The 23,009-nt window shown below is 35.5% G+C and overlaps 1 protein-coding gene and 1 pseudogene across 1 annotated transcript; both read right to left on the reverse strand.

Annotated features, from left to right (window-relative positions):
* Positions 1-11,257: 11,257 nt before the first annotated feature.
* Positions 11,258-15,535, reverse strand: LOC147524210 (heat shock protein 90-3-like; annotated as a pseudogene).
* A 2,673-nt stretch (positions 15,536-18,208) lies between these two features.
* Positions 18,209-20,231, reverse strand: LOC147524211 (uncharacterized). The gene is made up of 9 exons (XM_086573900.1): positions 20,214-20,231; positions 19,953-20,135; positions 19,764-19,858; positions 19,586-19,611; positions 19,202-19,413; positions 19,045-19,131; positions 18,853-18,945; positions 18,666-18,767; positions 18,209-18,582 (listed from the first exon to the last, which is right to left on the reverse strand). Exons 1-9 carry the CDS (start codon positions 20,229-20,231, stop codon positions 18,322-18,324), a joined length of 1,077 nt encoding a protein of 358 aa, XP_086430026.1. The 3' UTR covers positions 18,209-18,321.
* Between the last annotated feature and the right edge of the window lie 2,778 nt (positions 20,232-23,009).

Raw genomic sequence — 23,009 nt, forward strand, 5'->3', positions numbered from 1 at the left:
TAATATTTTGAGTGTTCTAATTTGGTATATCTCACATAATCCTTAGAGAATGTGGGGAACTGTCGGAAATTGATTTTACACCCTATAATAAGTTATTAACTAAAGAATATATAGTGTTTTTGAGGCCGTGTTAAGGATATATTCAAAATAAGTCAGTGCTTTATCATAGACACTAAAAGTGTATAATTTGTAATAGGGAATTAGCTTATACAAATCACCTATTTTTTAGCAATTTTTTTTTATTTGATCAAATATATAATAATTTGAACACTAAAAGTGTTTGATTTGTAATAGGAAATTACCTTCTACAAATCACCTATTTTTTAGCAATTTTTTTTTATTTGATTAAATATAGAAGAATTGGAAATACACTCAAACTCTCAAAATATAAGAATTAGAAATACACTTAAACTCTCCAAAGAGTTTGATTCGTAATAGGAAATTACCTTCTACAAATCACTTATTTTTTAGCAATTTTTTTTATTTGATCAAATATACAAGAATTGAAAATACGCTCACTCTCCAAATATAAGAATTAGAAATACACTCAAACTCTCCAAAGAGGTTCCATATACGTGGGATTGTAGGCTATTAGAAAAGACTATCTTTCATATTAGAGTGCCACATAGGAGAGAGAAAATACTCTCTCATATTAGAGTGTCATATAGGAGAGAGAAAAATCTCTTTTAGAGGTCTCTGCTTTATACTAGATTTTGGACCCGAACATGGCCCGGGATCTATTAAATATTTTGTGTACTGAAAATACTTTACAAAATGTCTCACAAAATTTTCAATTAGAATATATTTTTATTGAAAATAAATCTAAATACATTAATGAGTTGTGATTATGGTGCAGAAGTACTTGGAAACTAAGGGATCAAATTGAGATAGCCTCATCACTTTGTGGTTTGGGATATTAATCCGTAATTTTCAAATGGAATTATCTTAAACTTGATCTAGCTTATATAATTGTTTTCTTAGATTTATAGTGATTTAGCAAACAAATTTTCAAATCGGAATATATTTTTATTGAAAATAAACCAAATACGTTAATGAGCAACAATTATGGTGCATAAGTAATTGGAAACTAAGGGATAAAATTGAGATAACTTATTCACTTTGTGGTTTAGGATATTAATCCGTAATTTTCAAATGGAATTATCTTAAACTCGATCTAGCTTTTATAACAATTTTCTTAGATTTATGGTGATTTAGCGGTAAATCATCACCGCTCGGCTTACGTACTAATGTATACAAATGACTAAAAATATCTATCAAATAACTAAAACAGATTGATTGATTCCATATCCTCAAATAATACACTACTCTCACTTGAAAAGATTTATCACATGAACGTGTTCTACGATAAATTGATGAATACAAAAAAAATTCTCTTTCAAAAAAATGTGTTCACCTATTTAGAATACTCCTCCAAGTATTTCCTCTTTTTCTAGATGATTGTTTGCATACATGCAAAATATACTTATTCAATTCCAATATGAATAACAAAGAAGATCATGTCATTTTATGTCTTTCGTCAATGTGAACATGTCAAAGTGTTAACGTAAGATTGGGGTGGGTAAAATGAGTAATAACTATTAATTTTCAGATTTGAACAATCTATAATCAAATGGATGAAAGAAGAGTGTGTCTTTCAAATAACATTCCCTTTCCAAACTTGAAGCTTCTAACACACACCTTGAACTTATAGTAAAATATTCAAATATTCTACTTTTTCCTTATTTCTTATAGTAGATTTAGCTATTCTCAATGTTTCTACAAGCACATTACAAAAAAAAGTTCAAATGAAGAAATAGTACCACAAAGTTCTTTCAATATTGCACTAATGTTGAAAGGGTTAACTTTGATGGTATTAATAAAAATATTATAAAAAATAAGTATAACAATAATTCACAAACACTCTTCACTCTTTTGAACCAAAGAATTATCATCCATCAATTATTTGTAGAACACTTCGTAAGAAGTTTTATGCTTCGATATATTTTACTCCAAAATTATTAAAATTCCTACAACCAAAAAAAAAGTTTAGGTGGCTTTCTTTGCAACCAAAGTTTGTTGTGTATCGAATAAAGGTTGTTGAGCTATTGCAAGTTCAACTGTAGTTCCATCGCTTTGAAATGTTCATCATAATGCAAATTCAATAATAGCTTTTCTTATGCAATACTAAGAGTAGCTCATATAGGACATCATATTTTATGCAACTTGGCAATATCTTACTCCACGATGATATTGACATTCTATAAGCATCCACACCCATTTATGAAGTTAGAGAGGTGAAACATACTTGACAGATCCTACTCAATGATATGAACATTTTATAATCATCCCGACCCATATTTTTTTTCAGACTATCACATCTTTCTACACTCATAATGAGCACAAATTTTGAAAATTTATTTTAGCACTATACCATCTTCCTATACTGGGAAAAAAGAACAAAAAACTGTAAATCCATATATTTAAAATACGTATTTATTTATTTATTTATTAATTAATTTAATTATTTATTTAAAAATCGGCTGGATTGGATTTGAGATTTGTGGGCCTGGTTTCTGGGCCAGAGTCTGTGTTGGGCTTGGGTTTCAGACCCAAGTATATAATCACATTGTTCTAGAGAATAGAGTTCTTGGAGAATAAAAAAATAATAAAAATAGAGGCAGAGCTAGAAACTTGTTTGCTAGAGCGTGGAGCGCGACAGCTCGAACTACGAGGGATTCGTCGAGCTGTTAATTAAGGTGAGTAGATTAGTTTTCTATTTTATGAAATATGTTAATTATTCTGTTATTAATATTCGCCCTGTCATTGGTAAAACTGTCGTTATTAAAACTGATTAAAATCTGTTGAAACTCGAAAATTGGATTGGAACTGGTGGAAGCTCGAAAGAACGCAATGGAGGCGCGAACCTCCTCCTTTTTCCTGGGTATTGAAATACTGTGATACTGTGTGGGGGGTGTCGATATATTTTTTTTATTGAACTGTTGCGGCTTGGGCTGTGGAAGCTCTGTTCAAGCTTTGAACAAAGCAAATGGCGCCGACCGCAGAAATCGTCTGCAAACATAGTTTTAACGTTTTGTTGGTTGGGGTTTTTAAACTCCTTTTGTTATGAAGTGTTGGTTAAACTGTTGGTGGTGGTTGGAGGTTGTCATGGGTGCTGTCGAAGCTTTTAGAGGGCGTTAATGGCGGCCCAAATAAAATCGCCAGTCTATGATTTTGGATCTTGATGTTGTATGTTGGGTTTTTGTTTTTGATTGGGTGATTGAGTGTTTCGATGGGTGTTAAGGGGTGCTGTTAAAGCTTGGGAAAAGCTTGGAAACAAGTCATTAATGGCGCGTACTAGTTCCGATCTAGTTTTGGAGAAGATGGTGGGTTTAAGAGTTAGGGTTTTAGCTTTTAGTAAAGTGGTAGGGGTTGTCAGCGGGATCAAAACCGCTGGGCTTGGAAACGGGTGGTCGAAGTTGAGGTCGATGGTGGTCGATCCGGGGTTGCAAATTGGAGAAGATGACGGCATTTGGGCTTCAGGCACGGTCGGTTCAGTTCTTGGGCCCTAGCTTGTTTTGTTTGGGCCAGACTTATTTGGCTTTGTCTATGGGCCAGTTCATTTGTTGTTGGGCCTGATTCTATTTTGGTTTTGGTTGGGCCTTTTCCAATTGGATTGTTTTGTTTGGGCCCGATTTCATTAAGTTTTGGGACCAGTTTTAGTGTTAGTTATGGGCCGAGTTCTATTTCGGTTTTGGGCCAAAACTAATTAGTTTTCTTTGGGCCGTTTTCTAATTTTATGTGGGTTGGTCCTTATGACCCCAATTGGGTCAGGTTGAATAATAAGTTGGTGTAGACTTTCGGGGCCGGGTTTTAAGGTTTGGGCTTGCCCAAATTAAGGTCCGAACCATTTCCTTTAGTCGTGGAGCCCTTGAGCCATGCACCTTTGACCTTAGCCATGAACCATGGCTATGACCCTGAACCTGTCGAACATGGAAATGACAGTTTGACTTTGACCATTGAGTGTTGACTTTGACCGTTGACTGTGGAATGTTGACTTTTTCCAGTTTTTCTCATATTTAAGAATATGGACAAATATAATAATAAAATATTATCGAAAATTATATAACGTTGTTTGTCATTATCTAATTAAGATTTGACGTGAGTAGTGTGTAAAACATATATATATATGGGCTTTGATTGACCGCTGACCGCTTAATTGTGTTACGCTTTTATATATTAAATTGTATGGACAATCAAAGGCTAAAATGTTTAAGGGAAGATTGTATAACTTTGGTTGTCATTATCTAATTAAGATTTGACGTTGATATTGTGACATTATATAATATGTTGGGATATATATATATATTAAATGCAATAGTTTTGGAAAAATAAATGTATAAACGCTCCATTATTTTATATGTGAGATGCTACTATGAGGTAGTATAGTATGTGTGGATATTTTCCCACGGATTATGGCTTAGTGCAATAATATATTGGCACGTAAAAGAATGAAAGTGGTTATGAGATATAATTAAGATATTTCTAAATATTGTGGCTTAGTGCAATAAGGTATTTGACCTGCACGTGATATAGTGGAATGTTTATGAGTCATAAATGTATGACACCGAATAAATTACATAACGAAAATCCTAGAATCGACTACCACAACTCATGTGATTTGCCCTATGTGGGTGTAATATGATTGGCCCCTTCCGGCGTTTGATGAATCTGAATGGCCTTGGGGCGTAATATGATTTGCCCTTCGCCGTTTCCGTGAATCTGAATGGCCTTCGGGCATAAGTAATGTGATTAGCCCTTCTAAAAGCGTTTGAAAAGAAACTGAATGGCCCTTCCGGCGATATAATAGTGGTTGATTATTCCGCCTTCAAAATAGAACGAGACGCATGGCGATATTTTATGCGAATAGTGGCAGATTTATATAATGGCTTCCGTGTAAGGGTTATCTGGTGTCGTATGCATCCTACTTCGGGTAGTTATTCGTCGCATTTTAATGGTTCATTATGTAGCGGAGGCATGTGGATGTACATGTTCGGTGTTGGGTAGCGATTGGTGGTAGCCAGAAACTAAGTAAAGACATAGATAATGACTTGATTTTAGGGACATGCAAAAGAAAGTCTTAATTAATATAATTATGGTAATGTGTTGGTTAATAATATATCTTGAAATATATGATTGTAGATGGTTTTGCATAAGTGTGGGTCAAACTAATTACTTTGGCGAGACAACCCACTCAGATTTGAGCATGAAAATCTTGCATCTGAGGATATAATATGTTTGGTTGGTTATTTGTTTAGTTAGAACCTAAGGCGCCTCGATGGAGGAACTACATGCCTTATTTATTATGAGTATAGTTTGTTGTGTGGTTATTGGGAAGTTAAGGCGCATCAGTGGAGGAACTACCTGCCTTAATTATTGTACTTAAGGATGTTGTATTAGTTGTTGGAAGTTAAGGCGCCTCGGGGAAGGAACTAACTGCCTTATGGATTGTGTATATATATGTATAATAAATATATGTTGTATTTAACAAATATAACTAATTAATCAAATGTAAAGACATACATTTAAAAAGTCTACTCTCCAAATAGTCAAATACTTCTGTGGTACAACCCAATCAATTTGAACTCATAAAAAAGGATAGACATACACGAAAGGTAAACAACAGTGATCGAGTATGCATATAACAACAATCGATGAAAAGAAATTGTTTTGATCTGCTTTAGTAACTTTGGGCATATACTACCACCTTAGGCGTGCGCCATCAAACCGACAACAAAAAGGTTGAAAATAGAATTAGAGAGAAGATTCTATATTTATCCTTCATCAACCCAACCGCCCTCGGTCGGCGGACATTTATCTAAACAATGCTCAGACCTTCCCATTTATTTCACCATCGATGTCATCTTCCTTTGCCGGATTAACCTTGTAACCCTCGGTCGTCAATCAAAAACTATTACAAAAATGTCCAAAAGATAGGAAGATAACCAAGGCGAGACAATATCCCAAGTTCAGCGATCAAATTCCCAAGAAAAAACAACACTAATCACTAGGTAGCTAGCTAAGCACATGAAAAAGAAAGAAGAAGTACAATCAGAGGCCAAAATTTCATCGACAAATCGATGTCGCGTGAAATATTCTTTTTAAAAGCAAAATCAAAAGATTCAATATTTCGGTAGGAATATTTTAAGCCTTTTAGTTCGATATATATCGGCAACCGAATATTTTTATTTCGCCCGATATAATTGATATTTTCGACTTATTAGGCATATATCTTTTGACTTTGACCGATGTTTGAGCTGATTTTTATTATGTTTCCGATATATATCGCTATATATATCTATGGACAAAATATCGCCGATATATCGATATATCGCCCGATATATATATCGGTATTTTGGGTACACCGACATCTATATTTCCAACATATATCCACCGAATATAGAACCTTTTTTGATATATATCAAATTTACCGATATAAACTTTATATCGCCGATATAATCAATATATCGATATTTACGATATATATCGGTTGACTTTTACCATTTTTTTTCGATATTTCGATATTATATTTTTGATATATTTGATATTTCTGATATTTTAAATAGTTTGGACCGGGTCACGCAAAACAATGGATATATTCATCGATATTGATATTTTTGAATTTGTATATATCGACCGATATTTCCGATATATTAGACCTTGGATTTGTTAGTGGCTTAATGGAGTACATCATAAGTCATATGGTGATATGGCCATATGAGATCATCATTTGGTAATTCAATTTGGCTATATCGTTGATTCACATTTGATCAAAATGATTACTAAAATCTACTTTCTTAATATAAACAACTCACCCAACATTCCAAGTTAGTTAAGTAACATTAAAGCGATTACCAACATTAACAACTTGTGAATCACAATATAAAAAGTAATCTCATGATCAAAGTTAACATTTTTAGCAAACCTCTTTAACAAAAATGAAGAGATTGGTTTTCGTAGATAAATTAGTAACTAAGCGAAAAAACAAGTAACAGGCGAAAATAAGTGCTCGAAAGTACGAGAAAATGCTTGTGACTTTTTCCCCCGTGATCTTTAACTTTGGTTTACGCTTTGGTTTTATGAATCGTGAATCCTGTGATGAGTTGGTGTGAAGGTTGAGGAGAGGTTTTTTTGTGAAGTTGTGGGTTTGCTGACATTCACTGAATGAAGTCCTTTTCAATGACAACATCAGATGCTAAAGCTAAAGCAAAACCTTTTTCTTTTCACTTTATTCCAAAGTCAAACTCTCTAATCTTTCCAAACCTTTTTTTCACTTTATTTACATTGTGCGATATCTAGATGATATATTTCGGATATGGATATATTGGATATTTGAAAATTTCAATATTAAAATTGGTCAAAAAGTCAACCGATATATATCGATTATATCGGAAATATCGATTATATATCGTGATATAAACTTTCATATCGGAAATACGATATATCTCGGAAAAAAGGGTTCAATATTCGGTGGATATATGTCGGAAATATCGATATCGATTGTACCAATTTACGAGATATATCGTTGAGATATCGGATATCTCGGCGATATTTTAGGCCATCCCTGTTACTGTTGTCCTTGTCTATTGTTCTTTCTGTTCTACTCTAATTGTTGTGTTACTACAAATATTCTAACAATAGACAGATCTCCAAACTGGACAGACGGCACCGAACCTATTAATAGTCCCAGACGTGGATAAACTTCTCGACAAGGACAAGCAGAAGATCGCTTGGGAGCGCCAGCCAGTCAACCTTTTTACGCTTGTTTGGATCGAGGAAGGAGCACTCAAAGTCTACAGCATCCTCCCTATGGTCTATATCAGAAGAATACAGGACCATACTACTCGCAATTTTATTGCCAGGTGAAGTACAGTCTACTACTACAGGGAATCCTAATAACTCAACAATGTCTTTGTCAAATTACATTGGATGCAGGGAAGAACATGGTGTGCAACTGGACCCTCTAAAACATCTAAGTGTTGATACGAGGTAGGACATGGTCTGGACCTGGTAATCCTGTAAAGACAACGACATTGTCCCTTAGAATGACCTTTAAAGAATTAAGACGTTGTAAAACATGGTTATCTTTCAAATTAGAAGGATCAAAGGTAAACGCAACGCTTAAGATATCCTTCTTATTATCATCTGAACCGCAAACATTATCAAGGAGCAACTCACAGTTAATTAGAGGTAGAATAGGATGATGATTGGGGATTATTGTCCCCTCAAGATGCTCCATTGTTTGATTTGTTTCTGAGCGACTAGAGATCTCCAGAATACAACAAGGATTCCTTTTCCAATAGAGGTCATATATATACAGAAAACGTTTCAGCCATAACTCATTATGCATATGCATGCCTACTTACAAAATTTGAATGCACGTTTAGTCTACGGACTATGGGTTCGCACGTACAGCTGACTCAGCCACTAAGGTAGGAGAGTAAATTTTTACTAAAATTGGATCGTTTCCGGCCGTCACCTTGCCTTGATGCATCATAACGATTCTGAGTCAACGTGCTGCTGGATGACTTCAAACTGTGTGAGCGTCGATTTGTATTTTTAACAAGCGGGATTTCAATGATTCATTAAGGAATTCAGATTCCTGGAAACTCGTGTAAAGATAGAACAATACTATCATCGCTATAGAATGCATTCAATCATATCTTCACCTGATTTGCCTATTCAAGTAGTCAGAGAAACCATTTTGCTGTTTGCTTTTTGTTCGAGAAAATTGGGTATAGGGTACACACGCATAAATTTCTTAAGTTTAGAGGAAATAGCAAACTTTTTTTGTTTTTCCTCCATAAAAAATTGAAATTTGACATCATGTCTCAAATTTCATCGACTTTTACAATTTTGACATCTTTTATTAGTCTCAACTAAAGAAGCCAACTACCAACAAAAAAAAAAAATCTGAACTAAATCGGTTACCAAAAGAGTAGTGAGTTAATCAAAATAACTAAAATTCATTTGAAATCTACAAAATTCCAATTAAAAGTGAGATGAATTTCTGGAGAGACCAAAACAATATGGAAAACATCAACTTCAAAAACGGAAAAAATGTATGTTGATTATAACTAATTTCAATATAGCTTTAACAATTTAAAATGAATCTCTGATAATTTTGAATAACATGTTTAAGCTTTGTTTGATGTAATTCAAATTGTGAAAGGACAAATGATTTTTTTTATAAGACAATTGTATTATTTGATTGCAGTACATCTTGGAGCAATACACACGCACCCTTGTCTGATGAGTAGTCTCGATTGACACACACACCTACAGCCTGCGCACATTAGATTTTCGTATTATTTATTTGTAGAAGAAATTGGCAGTTACAAATAAAATGGTAAAAATGATAAATAAAAAGTTTTAAAAACAGTTAATACACCTAAAAGTGCCATTGTTAAAATTTGAATAGAATCAAAATATAATATTGGTCTTTCTCTAGACAAAAACACATTAAAAAACCTGTCTAGAGCCCAATTTCTAGTTTTTGTTCTACACTTTTTACATTTTCTAAAACAGTTATGTAAAACAGTCAGTACTCAGTAGAGCGTGGTAAGGCGTGATATTTCAGTGGTTAAGAACATAGCTTAGCATAAAGCACCAGTATGAGATAATCGGCTGTGCCATTTCTTGCACGTGAGGTGTAATACGAGATTTGGTGTTATTATGTCTTACAGCAGCGGATCAATAGAAGACCGTGGCAACCCTCAGCTCATGACCACCATGGAGGTTAAAAGAAGTCCAATTGTTATTGCTTCGATGTGCCGTCTATTCTTTTTCCAATGTGAGATTGAGAGGTCTACGCCTACCACATAGATTTGAATGCTGAGTTTATGGAGAGTGTAATCAGGCAATTTGAATTCGTGAGAACAAGTCCAATGGAGTCTTTGCTAAACTTCGGCTGCCAAAAGGGTGCCAACGTGAAGACATTTTAGCCGTTTAAGAAGTTAAGTCAAATTTGAGAGGTGAAAAACTCAAAAACAGTTCCAATAGAGGTGTTGAAGATGAGTGCTAAAGGGATCTGACGGTACATAATTTCTACCGTTATTGAGAAATTTAACACACGGATGGTAGAAATTGTGCGTAAGTATTTACGTCATTAGTCTCCCATAACATAATTATGAGTAGCTGCTACACAAGACCACAAATTTGGTGAGTTTATTATACCAACCAAATTTAAGACCCTTCTAGCACCCCATTAGAATGACATTTTAGTATTTAGGGTGCTATATGGCCTTTGCCTTTAGCATCCGATATGGCACTCCCATTGAACTTGCTCTGAGCATGTCTAAAATTTGTACTGGTAAAGACAATTCAATTGATGTATGAATGTATGATCGCACTACAACAGAAAAGACATTTAAAATCACTCCATAAGTGATGTCAAAAATATACGACGTCACTTTTGCAAGTGATGTAACTGGTGGCGACGTGAAAAGTCAGGGTTTTCCACATCACTTTTTAAACGATGTCCACAAGTGATGTTACTTCACATCACTTTTTAATTGATGTCCACAAGTGATGTTATAACTTTGCATCACTTTTTAAACGATGTCCACAAGTGATGTTACTTCACATCACTTTTTAATTGATGTCCACAAGTGATGTTATAACTTTGTATCACTTTTTAATCGATGTCCACAAGTGATGTTATAGCGTTACATCACTTTTAATTGATGTCCACAAGTGATGTCATAACGCGTTTAACATCACTTTTTAAGTGAAATCAATAAGGCCGATTAACATCACTTAGGAAGTGACATCTCATTCGATTCTAAATTACTTGTAAAAGTGATGTGAAATAACTCTATACATCACTTTAAAAGTGATGTCCCATTTATCAAAATAATTAAAAAAAATAAAATAAAATAATAAAAATAAAATAAAATAAAATTGCCAATAGTATATAAATGAGCACGCAAGGTAAAGTTGTAGCAAATTTGGTTATGAACTTGAACTCTCATAGATATAAGATAGATTTTAGACAAACACTGTATACTAGCATATAAAATTGTCGAGTAGCAAAATAACCATCCAAAACCTACAACCGACATGATGAAACAACTTACGGACCATCCAAAAATCACTACCATTGAGACTATTGTTTCAAGTTTCAACACTCAACATAAATAAAACACTACCAACCCCAAATATACTAAATGTCAAATACTAGAATGAGATAGGTGAAGACTTAATCAACTTCCTCCATCTTGCTTCCCCTCGGCATCAACATCCTCCAATGGTGGCATGTCGATTAATGGAAACCGATATCCGGCCACTATCCTCGTCGATGCTCGGACCAACTTTAGCATCTGTGAATCCTGTTGCGAAAGTATTGGGGTCATCAAGACTGAACCGAAGTGAGAAGGGCAGTTTCAAGCGGCAACAGAACCAAATCTTTAATGCGACTTGTCATTCTTATCGACATCGACCCTCTTCCTCGACTCTTCCATGATAGAATTTTCGGGGTTGATCTCCATGGTCTTCTTGCTAGACATGTAGCCAGCCATGCTTGAATCCACGAGCACGAGCCTTCATGATCCTCTCCATGTTAGGCTGTCCGACCATACTCTTTGATCGTCACCAAACAGCGGGGGGAGAATCCACAACACGGTCGAGACAATCACCTTCTCGACCTTGTCACCTAGAACATCCTTGATCACCTTGCGAGACCCCAAACTTTTCCTTTAGTTCCTCTTTCTTCTTTTTCGTCCTCACTCTCATCTAGCTTCGGACCTTCCTTTTGTGGCGAGAGACAAGCTTTTGCCTTCAAATTCCTTTAAGCCGACCCACGGCATACTCATCGATAGCATCAACCATGTACAAGACCTCGATACCGCTTCTTCGAGCTTAAGGAAAGGAGAGTTCTCCGACCTTCTTGCTTTCACCGGTGATGTAATAGATGTCATTCGGCCTTCCTTCATCCTAGTCACATAATCCTTCAAACTAGTCAACTTCATCACCACTCTTGGGTCGAGTGATACGAAAGCAATTCAAACAACCTTGGTTACGTGCAGGAGTCCTCATGGATGCCAATTTTCGGGTTCTTGGAGAAAGCCTCATAGAACTTGTTGTAAGCCTCATAGAACTCTCATAGATATAGCTAGATCTAAGAACTCAAAACTCTATTATACAGATAACTAGATCGGTGAACACAAAAGTCACTACAAGACAAACATGAGATAACATTGTTCATACCCTGCGTCAAGAAGCAATAGGCACGCCAAGGTGGTCCATCTCGATTCAAGTTCATCAATGGTTTTGTTAATCAAGGATGTGATATTTGGTATCGTGCCCTAATAACTGCCTCCAAGTGCTGCAAAACATAAAAGTACAAAATGAGTTTCCATATTCATGATACCATCAAGTGTATCATATCCTTTCTCTGAGAACCATATAATCGATAAAGGGAAACAAAACTTATTAGTATCTTACCTTGACAGAAGTTTTGCGAGATATTCGGACCCATTTTACTTGCTAAATTGTGCGTTATCGGGACTACTTGCAAAGTATTCAAGCTCCTAAAGTGGAGCAATCATGTCCACATTTCTATTGATATCGGCCGAGAAGCGATTCTGACTCCTACCTAAGGATGTTGCAGCCTATATGCTCTTCCTTCAAGAACTTTTTTGGTTTCACCAATAAAACAAACAAATACATATGTTTTTTTGAGTCAATCCAACAAAGTAGAAGCACCCCAAGCAAGGTAATAGGAGAGGAGCAAAATAAGCTAAAACAAATATGAATACGGACAAGTGTTGTATCTTTAATCAAAGATATATTAAAATCCAAGAGATAAAGAAATTATTCTTCACCAGTAACTTCAACAAATCTGAAGTGTTGGGAGAAACTTCACCAGTAACTTCAACAAATATGAAGTGCTGGGAGAAAGAATTTTAGTGAAAAATTCAAAATATGACCAAAAAGAGTTCTACTTTGTGCGGTTAATGGACGTTCACAATGAAAAGGATCTTAATACTTACATCAACAGCATTTGTTCCCTTGTCCATCAAATCTAGCTTTGTCAACACAGCAAAAGTCCTTTCACCTGAACAGACAGAGAAAGTATATTCACAATTTCAAAAATAGTACATTGACATTGTGGTAAAGATTACAGCAACTTGTATAAAACAAAGACCGCATTACATTTGCAACTTGTATAATGAGTCTCCATTCACATTTGAGAGATATATCACCGTGCCGTGGTTTTCGACATGGACACGTGAATCATATATCGACACGGACGATACATGGACGGATAATTTTTAAAGTAATGTCGAGGTAAAATAGCTCTTACCATATCAATCAAAATAAAAGAGGGCTCACTAAAACAAGCTCGAACCTTAGAAATTTCAGCAGAAAAAAGTGTTCATAAAGAGTATTCTATCACAACCTACGACCACAAAACACACACAGTAGCAACAACTCCATATTTTCTTTTTTCTTTTTTCTAAGCACATTAAGATGGTCATTACCAAGGCTTCAGCCATGGTGAACCAAGATGACATCAACGTATCACCAAAAGAAATTAGTAGAAGATTACGGGGAGAAAGCGGATTCGAGAACAACGGATCATCTCCGACAAAATCCCATGATAATTGTAAACCAACATCAATCAAAACATGTTGCCAAGGTGGCAAGGTGTGCAGACTTTAGACCACAAGAAGCTGACAAAAGACAAAAACCACGGCACCAAAACCATCGGAGAAATATAACCCTAATAGGTCGACCAGAAAATTGTGATCACCAATCGGTTGCCGGATTTGTCGGGCGGCAATGACCAGAAAACATGAATCCCCAACTGTAACCCCTAGGACACCCGATACCAAGTTAAAATCTACATAGGGTAAATAATTACATGGGACTCGCTCTGCTAATATATGAGAGTAGACATACTACAATTATTACCTACTCAATGTGGGACTAAAACTCGCACTATATCATACTACTCCTATTCCTCAACAACGACAATAGTCAAGCGCATCTTCATGCCATCGATCCAACTCAAAGATTCTCCATTCATCAACAAAACCTGTACTTGTAAGCATAAAAATATTCTCTATCGTATGGTCTTTTAAACAGATTAATTTGGAAACCGGGTAGATCAAAGTTCGGTGGTGACCTGGTGCATTCTTGGGGGGGACAGGCGACGGATGATGAGCCTTAGGGTTGGGGTGGTGGGACTGTTCGGGGAGAATCGGTTGTCTATGCTAAGAGTCTAGGTGGGGGTTTTCTTTTGAGTGTATCCGGGTTTCCGCCTTTTGTTTTAGCGGCTTGCTAATGTCATAATTGATGTAATATTCTAGGTTATATGACTTATATCAATAAATTTATCTTTTATGAAACGAAAAGAAAATAAATAATATTATAGGGCTTGGAACAGGTAGGCATTCTTAGCATAAATGTAATTACGTGCCTACCTTTTAAGATGAACCAGATCCACCATGAATACGGAGCATCGCTCAAGGTCAAGATTTCTCAAGCTCGATAGGTTTCCCAAGGCACGCATACCTTGGCAGTGATGGCATTGTTCTTTTTAAAGGACAAAGAAGTCAAATTTGACAAACCTGAAAACATAAGATCACTTGTCACACTTCATATTCAGCGAGAGAAGTTTCCACTTCCAAGTGCCAAGAGAAATCCAAAACAATAAAATTGTTATTCTGACATATTTTCAAAACAAGAAAAGTTGCAAGTGGAGCAAACTAAAGCAGACAGAAAATTTGTCAAAAATTGTTGAGAACCAACTCAAATGTTATCTGTTTAGCATGAAAATCATTCACCTATTACATGCTTACCTTGGCATTGGAAACTTCAATATAGGACCTAAAGTTGCATTTACACATCATTTACCACCATTTGTTAATCCACCATTTTATATAATCTTCTCAAAAAAAATGCAACCCACGCTTATATATAATTTGCCACTCGTTTTTATATAGATTAGTCAAAATTAAGTAGGAGGTACATTTCGGACCAAGACAACAAATGCACCATTTCCTTAAGCTAGGAGCCTAATGAAGCTCAAATGGATTGGTGGTTAATTTGCACCCCATCTATGCTAAGGCACCATCAAAGCATTGAAACCCATTTTTTTCGAACACCAACGTCACCAACGTCCCGACAAAGTTCCAAGATAGTATATAAATGAGCCTGCAAGGTAAAGTTGTAGCAAATTTGGTTATGAACTTGAACTCTCATAGATATAGCTAGATCTAAGAACTCAAAACTCTATTATACAGATAGCTAGATCAGTGAACGCAAAAGTCACTACAAGACAAACATGAGATAACATTGTTCATACCCCTGCGTCAAGAGCAATAGGCCTGCAGAGTTGTGTGGAATCAGTCTTCTTTCCAGAGTTGTGTGGAATCAGATCCTTGAAATTGATACTGCAGTTTCTATCTTTGGCAGTCAAAACAATAAAGGTATCCTTACTTTCCTTCCCAATTGAAACCTTGACCTGCATTATTGAAATCTTTGGTCATGGACAAACTATGGAGATTAAACATACTAAATGGAATCCTTATTGATAACAAAGTAGCTACTTTTTGTTTCTTAAGATGATAGCCTCACCACTAGTATAATCAAGATCAGTTCCTGAATGTTATTGGTTAATAAAATACTATTTATAGCCATCCTCAACCCAATGTTTGAAAAATCTAAAGGCTTCGAGGCAGTATGAGGCATAAGCCTCATCTTTGGAATAAATATGCTCATTTCTCTATTTAAATTTAATCACAAACAATAAATCAATCAAAATCCATGAAGTACAAAGCTAATAAAAAAAAGAAAAAAGAACATGAAAGCACAACGATGAAAAAGGTCCGCATTCGGTCGAGCGGGGGCAAGTCCGGACTTCGTCAACGATCTGATGGGCTTACGGGGCAGGGCGAGTAAACAAAATACTAGCAAAGATATCTTGCATCCCTTCAAAAGGTACCTTAGACCCAAAGAAAAACAACCCTTTATTGACATGATTAAAGTGCACGCTATTCCTCTCCAACCATAGGGCTGCATAATTACATAATCATACTCCAACTCTCCAAGTGCAAATACCCTTCAGGAGTAAACCCTTAAGTTCCATAAGGCTAGAATCCCCTTCATCAAACCGGACCCCCATAGACCCCCGACAACATAATGATGGTATTCCAGAACCGCCAAGAGAAAGAATATTTTTGAATGAGGCCGGGTATAACTTATGGACTATCATCGACAAACACAACGGATGAAAATTGAGAATTGCTTCTTGAAATCTCTCTTTAAGGTTTATGCGTGGTGAAAACACGGTCTAAGAGCACATGCCAAACGAAAAAAAAAAAAAATGCAGCAATTTCTTAAGGAACTTTCAACCTTAAATGACTAGACAAGGGACATCAGGAATAGGTAGGGGAATAAGAGCTTTCGAGGAGGAGATACAAAGATCTCAGTAGACAATTTTAAGCTTTTCAACACATCCTACCGTTTTATCTCATGCAGTCTCACAGAACAAACAAAATTCAACTTTTCTATGGGAGAACAACACTCACAATGTTCCCGGTACAGTAGAGTAGTAGAAATCCCTAAATCCCAAGCAATAACACCACTAATTTTTTTGATGAAGCCAAGCGGGTAAGTTTTAAAGTCATATAATAACCTTGGGAAAACTCGATGAACCGGTCAACGATATAAACAAGATGACTCAAATATGAATTGTCCTCGACTCCTCATTGTATTAGTCTATATCTTAAGGAAGTTCAAAATTTGAATGCATGAGACTTGCACCTTATTCAAGCTAAATACTTATTAATGATCGATATCGAGTATTGCATAGATTATAATCAAACCGCCTTTTTGTGATATGAATCTTCATCAAAAGAGTGAAAAAATGAAATTTGAAAACACGAACGAAAAAAGAAAACATCTAATGCAATCCCCAAAATCTAGACTCTTGTCTAAAAGCAAATTCATAGAGAAGTGAATCCATGGTTAATATATTGTATTTGATGAATTTATCTTAGAGCCTTCCGATGACACCAAGTCAAATCCATGAATTATATAATCCTAGTCATACTTTCCTTCGATATAGAAGATGTGTGGTTAATTCCAAGAAATGATTGTCTTAAATACATGGCATAGCCTCAAAATAGCTAGCCTTGAGTTCGTCATCTTCACCCTAGCTCATCATTTTTTTTCTTTATCGAAAGTAAAGTTTTTTTTCATAATAGTATAATATGGTTAACCAAGGAGAATTAAATTCCCCAAAATTTTTTAGGAAGGAAGATGGGTATAGTATTGCATTACCTTTCAACTGAAAATTAAATATTCCCGCTTCTCTTAAAATGAAATATAGATAATGGAGAGAGAAACTCGAGAAATACACAGATCTTCAAATGCACATACTAGCTTGCTACTAATTAATTTTTCTCCCAGAAAAGAGGATACTAGCCGTACTAACTAACTTCGACTTTTTGAGTTCCAAGTAGTGTTCTCGTGTTTACCTTTTTGTCTTCGATTCTGTTGGAGATGGGCGAGGCCGGTCTTCGGATGTACATAATCCGAGCAGAAATTTTAAGGTTGAGAAGACTTGTCCCTTTGTTCTGAATCAAAAGTGAAAGCTCCGGAGATTCATCGACCCACAAACTGTTGTTAAAGGTAAAAGGTATACAACAAAAAGGAAAAAGAAAGATAAAGCAATAACATCAACGATTGTGAGTTCTAAATTTGGTGTATTCTTGTTTAGCAATGCGATACCAACAAAGTTTTTAAAATAGAGTTATGAACAAGAACAAAAGCAATGCCGAATAAATCAAGAACAAAAAGAGGTGAAGTAAATACCGTGTTACAGCGGTGATAGATCATCCGCTTCACTCCCAAATTTTGATATATTTTAAAAGTGAAAATTTTAATTGCAATACCCTATACTCTTCCCTTTCCCCTCCTCCTTTATCCGGGCTTGGGACGGCATTGTAAAGCTAGCGACAACTTTACAAAGGCGGAGTTAAAAAGTGTTGGCTTTGCAAGAAGCAATAGAGAACAATCGGTATGGATATATGAATAATGATCGTTCTAAAATCTGCAAACGGATCAATAACAAAGCAAAGAATAATAAAGAAAACAGATACATATAGCACCAAGTAGAAGAATCTAAACCATTCACCATTCATTGAGTCCAATTCCAACTAACACAACTGCCCAAACACGCATAATTAAAAGGTCTTCAAAATTTAAGTGTTTTCAAACAACAAAAGACTAGCTCTTAAAATTGAGTGCACATCACAACTTAATTATGGAATTGGTTGGCCAAGCCACAAAACTAGAGACAGCATCTTCTATCGTCTTCAAAGCGTTATTCCCCCTAACAAGCAGTGCATTCTTTTGAATTGCAACTTCAACAGAAACCTTTGAATAACCCGGGCCTAAAGGCTTAGTATGCACTGTAGCTGCTGGATCATCAGTATACCACAATCCTTCTGCCACAACATCTTCAGGAACAAGTCTAAACAACTTGCACTTCACAACTTTGGATTTAGTACCCTGTATGAAAACAAAAAGATATACATACATGACTCTAGAAATTCACATGTTAAATGAAATAGCATTTAGCAAGGATAACATACGGAAATCAGATTTTGATTGCTTTGGGCAGATGGACTTTGATGGTCACGTTGAGCCTGATGAGTAGGTCTTTGCATAGATACAACTTTGGATTTAGCCCCACCCTTTACGAAAACATGAAAGGGAAAATAAAAAAAAGCAATGAAAATTTCAAATTTAATGAAATAGGATTTAACATGGAAAACTTACTGAATTTTGATTGCTTGGGGCAGATGGACTTTGGTGGTCACGTCGACCCTCAAGAGATCTTTCAGTAGACACATCTTTCGATTTAGTCCGTCCCTGTACGAAAACATATAAGGAAACAATAATATAAATGTAAATCTAGGAATTTGAAATTTAAAAAAAAAAAAAAAATAGAATCCAACATTGTATACATACAGAATTCAGATTGTGATTGCTTTGGGAAGATGGACTTTGAGGGTTCATTGCCACCTCTGGAGAAGGTTGAACAGACGAATGGTTTGGCTGAAAATAATTTTGATGTTAGTAAATCAAAACAAAAGTATATATGGAATCCCCAAACAAATTGGAATACCTCTTCACTATTCAATAGTTTGGCAACAAGTTTCTTGATAGAAGACATTTCTTCCAATACATCATCATATTTCTCCTGCAATTCACTCATCCTCCCATTGCATTGTTGGATACCATACAAAGTAGATGGAGTAACTCCATATCCCACTCCACGCACACGCCCATTAGGATCAGGACCTAAAACTTGTGAGAGGGCATCTCCTCTTCCACATTCTATATATCACAGCCTATTTCATTCAACTTATCCTATAACAGCAACAACAACAACAAGAATAAATAATATAACTAGAGTCGCATGGAAATCGAATAAGCATGCCTTTTATCTTAGAAAATATTTTATGAACAGTGAACGACATACTATTTTCTCTTTAGCAAACTCATTTACTGGTTCTCCATTTTTCCTCTTGTGGCCTGCAACCCATACAGTACCTCTTGTAACAGGGCTTACCAATCTTACCCTTTTACGCCTCTACAAAACAAGTATATAAAACATTTCACATATATATATTAAGTACTCTTAAGGGGAAAAATCTTCACAAGTCAAAAATAGATCATTCAATTACCAACTCATCTTCCAATCTTGCATAACCTTTATGACTACAAGTATGGGGCATCTTGTGGTGTTGAACTGCGCCTTCTTCCCATTTTCCCTTAGTTTCTACAAAAAAAATAATATATGAGTCTTGATATGCAAAATGGATTTTTATAACCCATATAATGTATGATGAATACCTTTGTATTCTTCCGTGAACAATTTGCAACAAATGCTTTCCAATCGTAGTTTTTATCGGGTTGGGCAGTAATGCAATTCTAGCTTGGTCAGTATCATATGCATCATAAATTCTTGATCTCAATTTTGTTTTGAACCCACGCCAGAGCTTCCCAATAGACTTAAAAGTCTGTTTTCTAGCACGTTCTGGTGCTACAAAATGTTGCTGTAAAAAGATGCATAAACAAATATTACTATATTTCTTTAATAATATATAACTTGCCATGTAAATAAAGAAATTTACCTTTATAACAGTCCACATTTTGTCCTTAATCTCGGTGTTACTTTATGCCAAGTAGGATAGCCAATTGAGTAGCGATCCCTTGCTACTTTGCCCAAGTAACTGCTGTATAAGTTCGAATTAGGACCTATAGGTAGACCTTTTTCATTAAAGTCAAGCACAAGTTTTTTTGAGCTTTTTGGATCCAATTGATTCAGTTTTGTCGGCCCCCTGGTATTGGTTGGCTGAAGATCATTCGAACCTTCTGATGCATTACCTTCTCCTTCGTAGTCATTTTCATAGTGGTTTTCCAACCATTCATCATCTTCCATTTCCAGGTCATGATTTCCATTTTGTTGCTCACTTGGTAGCTTTTCCATATCCCTTGGCAACCTTTCCACTTCTTGAACTTTCTTACCATAAACTTTATTTGGACTTTTGGAACCTTGTACATGACAAAATAAATTGGTTTAATATACTTACAACCACACCTTAATGACACAATCACAACCGAAGCATAATTATTTTTCTAAGTGGAAATTAACAATATACACAAACCTGAATGTGCACGTCCACTTTTCTTAGATGCTTCTACAAGTGCTCTTTTAAACTTTTGAACCTTAGCTCTTGCCGCTTTTTGGTACTAGAAAATCAAAACAAACGAGAAGAAAACAAAATTAAATTACTACAAATACAAAGGCGAATAAAAAATTGAGAGAGAATCAAAATATCTTACGGGGTTAGTTCTCTAGTCTTTTCCTTTGCCATTCTTCACATGCATTGAAAAGATTAGAAAATACGTACAGCAAAAAACAAAACAATCATATACATGGCACTTAGGTAAAATAAAGTACATAATTTGATCATGACCATAACACAACATGCCTTGCACCATTATAAAAAGCACTCACAAAACATAATAAAGTCAATAACTAAATAGACAAAAACAAAAACCACATAATAATCAGTCTAAATGGACAAAATGAAAACAAAACAGACCTAATTACACTCTATTTCTCTTTTTTTGTAGCACCCAAGTTCCCTCACAATCTTGACGCTTATAGACTTAGCCTTCTACATCACCTTCGATGTCATTAACTAGCTCCACACTTGCAAAAGGTGGTGGTGCGAGGCACATTGCTAAGGTCCTCCTCCTCCGCACTACATTCAAAATCACGGAATCCATGAGAAGGTGCTTTCAAAACCACAAACCAACTCTTTGTCATGTGATTCTCGTGGAGTAGAAAACTGGTTCACTTGGGATGCAAGGATAAAAGGGTCTTGCTTGTGTGTTAAACTTTGATGCAGATTAACTAATGTGAATCCCTCTTCTACTTTGATCCCACTTCCCACGTTTGCCCAATCACAATTAAATAATGGGTACTGAAAAACACCATAATCTAGCAAAATTATCTGTTTTATCACACCATAATATGTCACATCTTCCTCGATTTGTGCGGTGTCTTTAGCACTTGCCCTACACAAGCTACTAGCGACAATGACACTCAGAGTTTTGAGTTCCTTTTTCTCCATCCTTTATGTGGAAGCGGTAGCCATTTATCAAATAACCTTTATAGCTCCAAGCATCGCAACAAGGTCCATCCGAGAGCCAATCCAACATATCGGATACATGTTTGGTTTTTTTCTCATTTTCAATCTAAAGACAAACAAAAATTGAAAGTCAAAATCTTACATCGATTAAAACTTCTATAAATTTAGATAACAAAACTGCTTCTTCACCTCAAGCTTAAACCACTCATTGAACGTTTCAGCATGCTTTGCTCCTAAAGCACCTTCATTTCTTCCTAAAAGCGAGGTTCCTTTGCGGATGAGCATTTTTGTGTCTTCTGTTTAAAAGGTGTTCATTAATATATATATATATATATATATATATATATATATATATATATATATATATATATATATATATATATATTTTCACATTAAACATATTAACTTACTCAATGTACAATTTGAACTTCCTCGAAATTGAACAAAATGCAACGATGTCTTTGCTTCAACCATGTCTCTTGTTAATGTAATAATTGTCCCCTTCAATAGTGGCTTACCTTCAAGAATACTGGATTTTGTGGACTCATCATTATAGTCTTCATTTCTACTTGGTTGGTCATTATTAATATCAACTCGCTTCATATGCTCGGAAAAAAATGTTACACTCTCTTCAGCCAAGTTACATTCTGCCATGCACCCCTCGGGCCTTGCATGATTCCTTACACTTGCTTTCAAATCCTTCATATACCTATACTCGATGAATAATCAAATGTTTATAATGCAACACTCTACAAACTAAAAGGTGTATCTTTTAGCTAAAATATATTGTAGTAATAACAGGGAAATATAAAAAAAATAATACCTTTCAAAGGGATACATCCAACGAAATTGCACCGGTCCTCCAAGGCACACCTCCCGCACAAGATGAAGCGTCAAGTGTACCATAATGTCAAAGAAAGATGGAGGAAAATATCTTTCTAGTAAGCACATTGTCACTACAACTTCATCCTCCATTTGTTCCATTTTTTCCTTATCAATAGTCCTTTGACATAGTTCATTAAAGAATGAACAGAGTCGGAAAATTGCATTCCTAGGCCCTTTTGGTAAGAGATTCCGCAAGGCCAAAGGCAACAATTGTTGCATTAATACATGGTAATCATGAGACTTCAAGTCATATATAGCATAGTCAGACAAGGAAACACGGTATGATATATTGGAACTATACCCATCAGGCAACTTCAGCGCTTTCAACCTTTCACAAAAAATTTGCTTCTCACTCTTTAACAAGGTGCATTGTGATGCAGGAAG

This window comes from Coptis chinensis, chromosome 1, assembly GCF_015680905.1.
Source record: "Coptis chinensis isolate HL-2020 chromosome 1, ASM1568090v1, whole genome shotgun sequence".
NCBI classification, from domain to species: Eukaryota; Viridiplantae; Streptophyta; class Magnoliopsida; order Ranunculales; family Ranunculaceae; genus Coptis; species Coptis chinensis.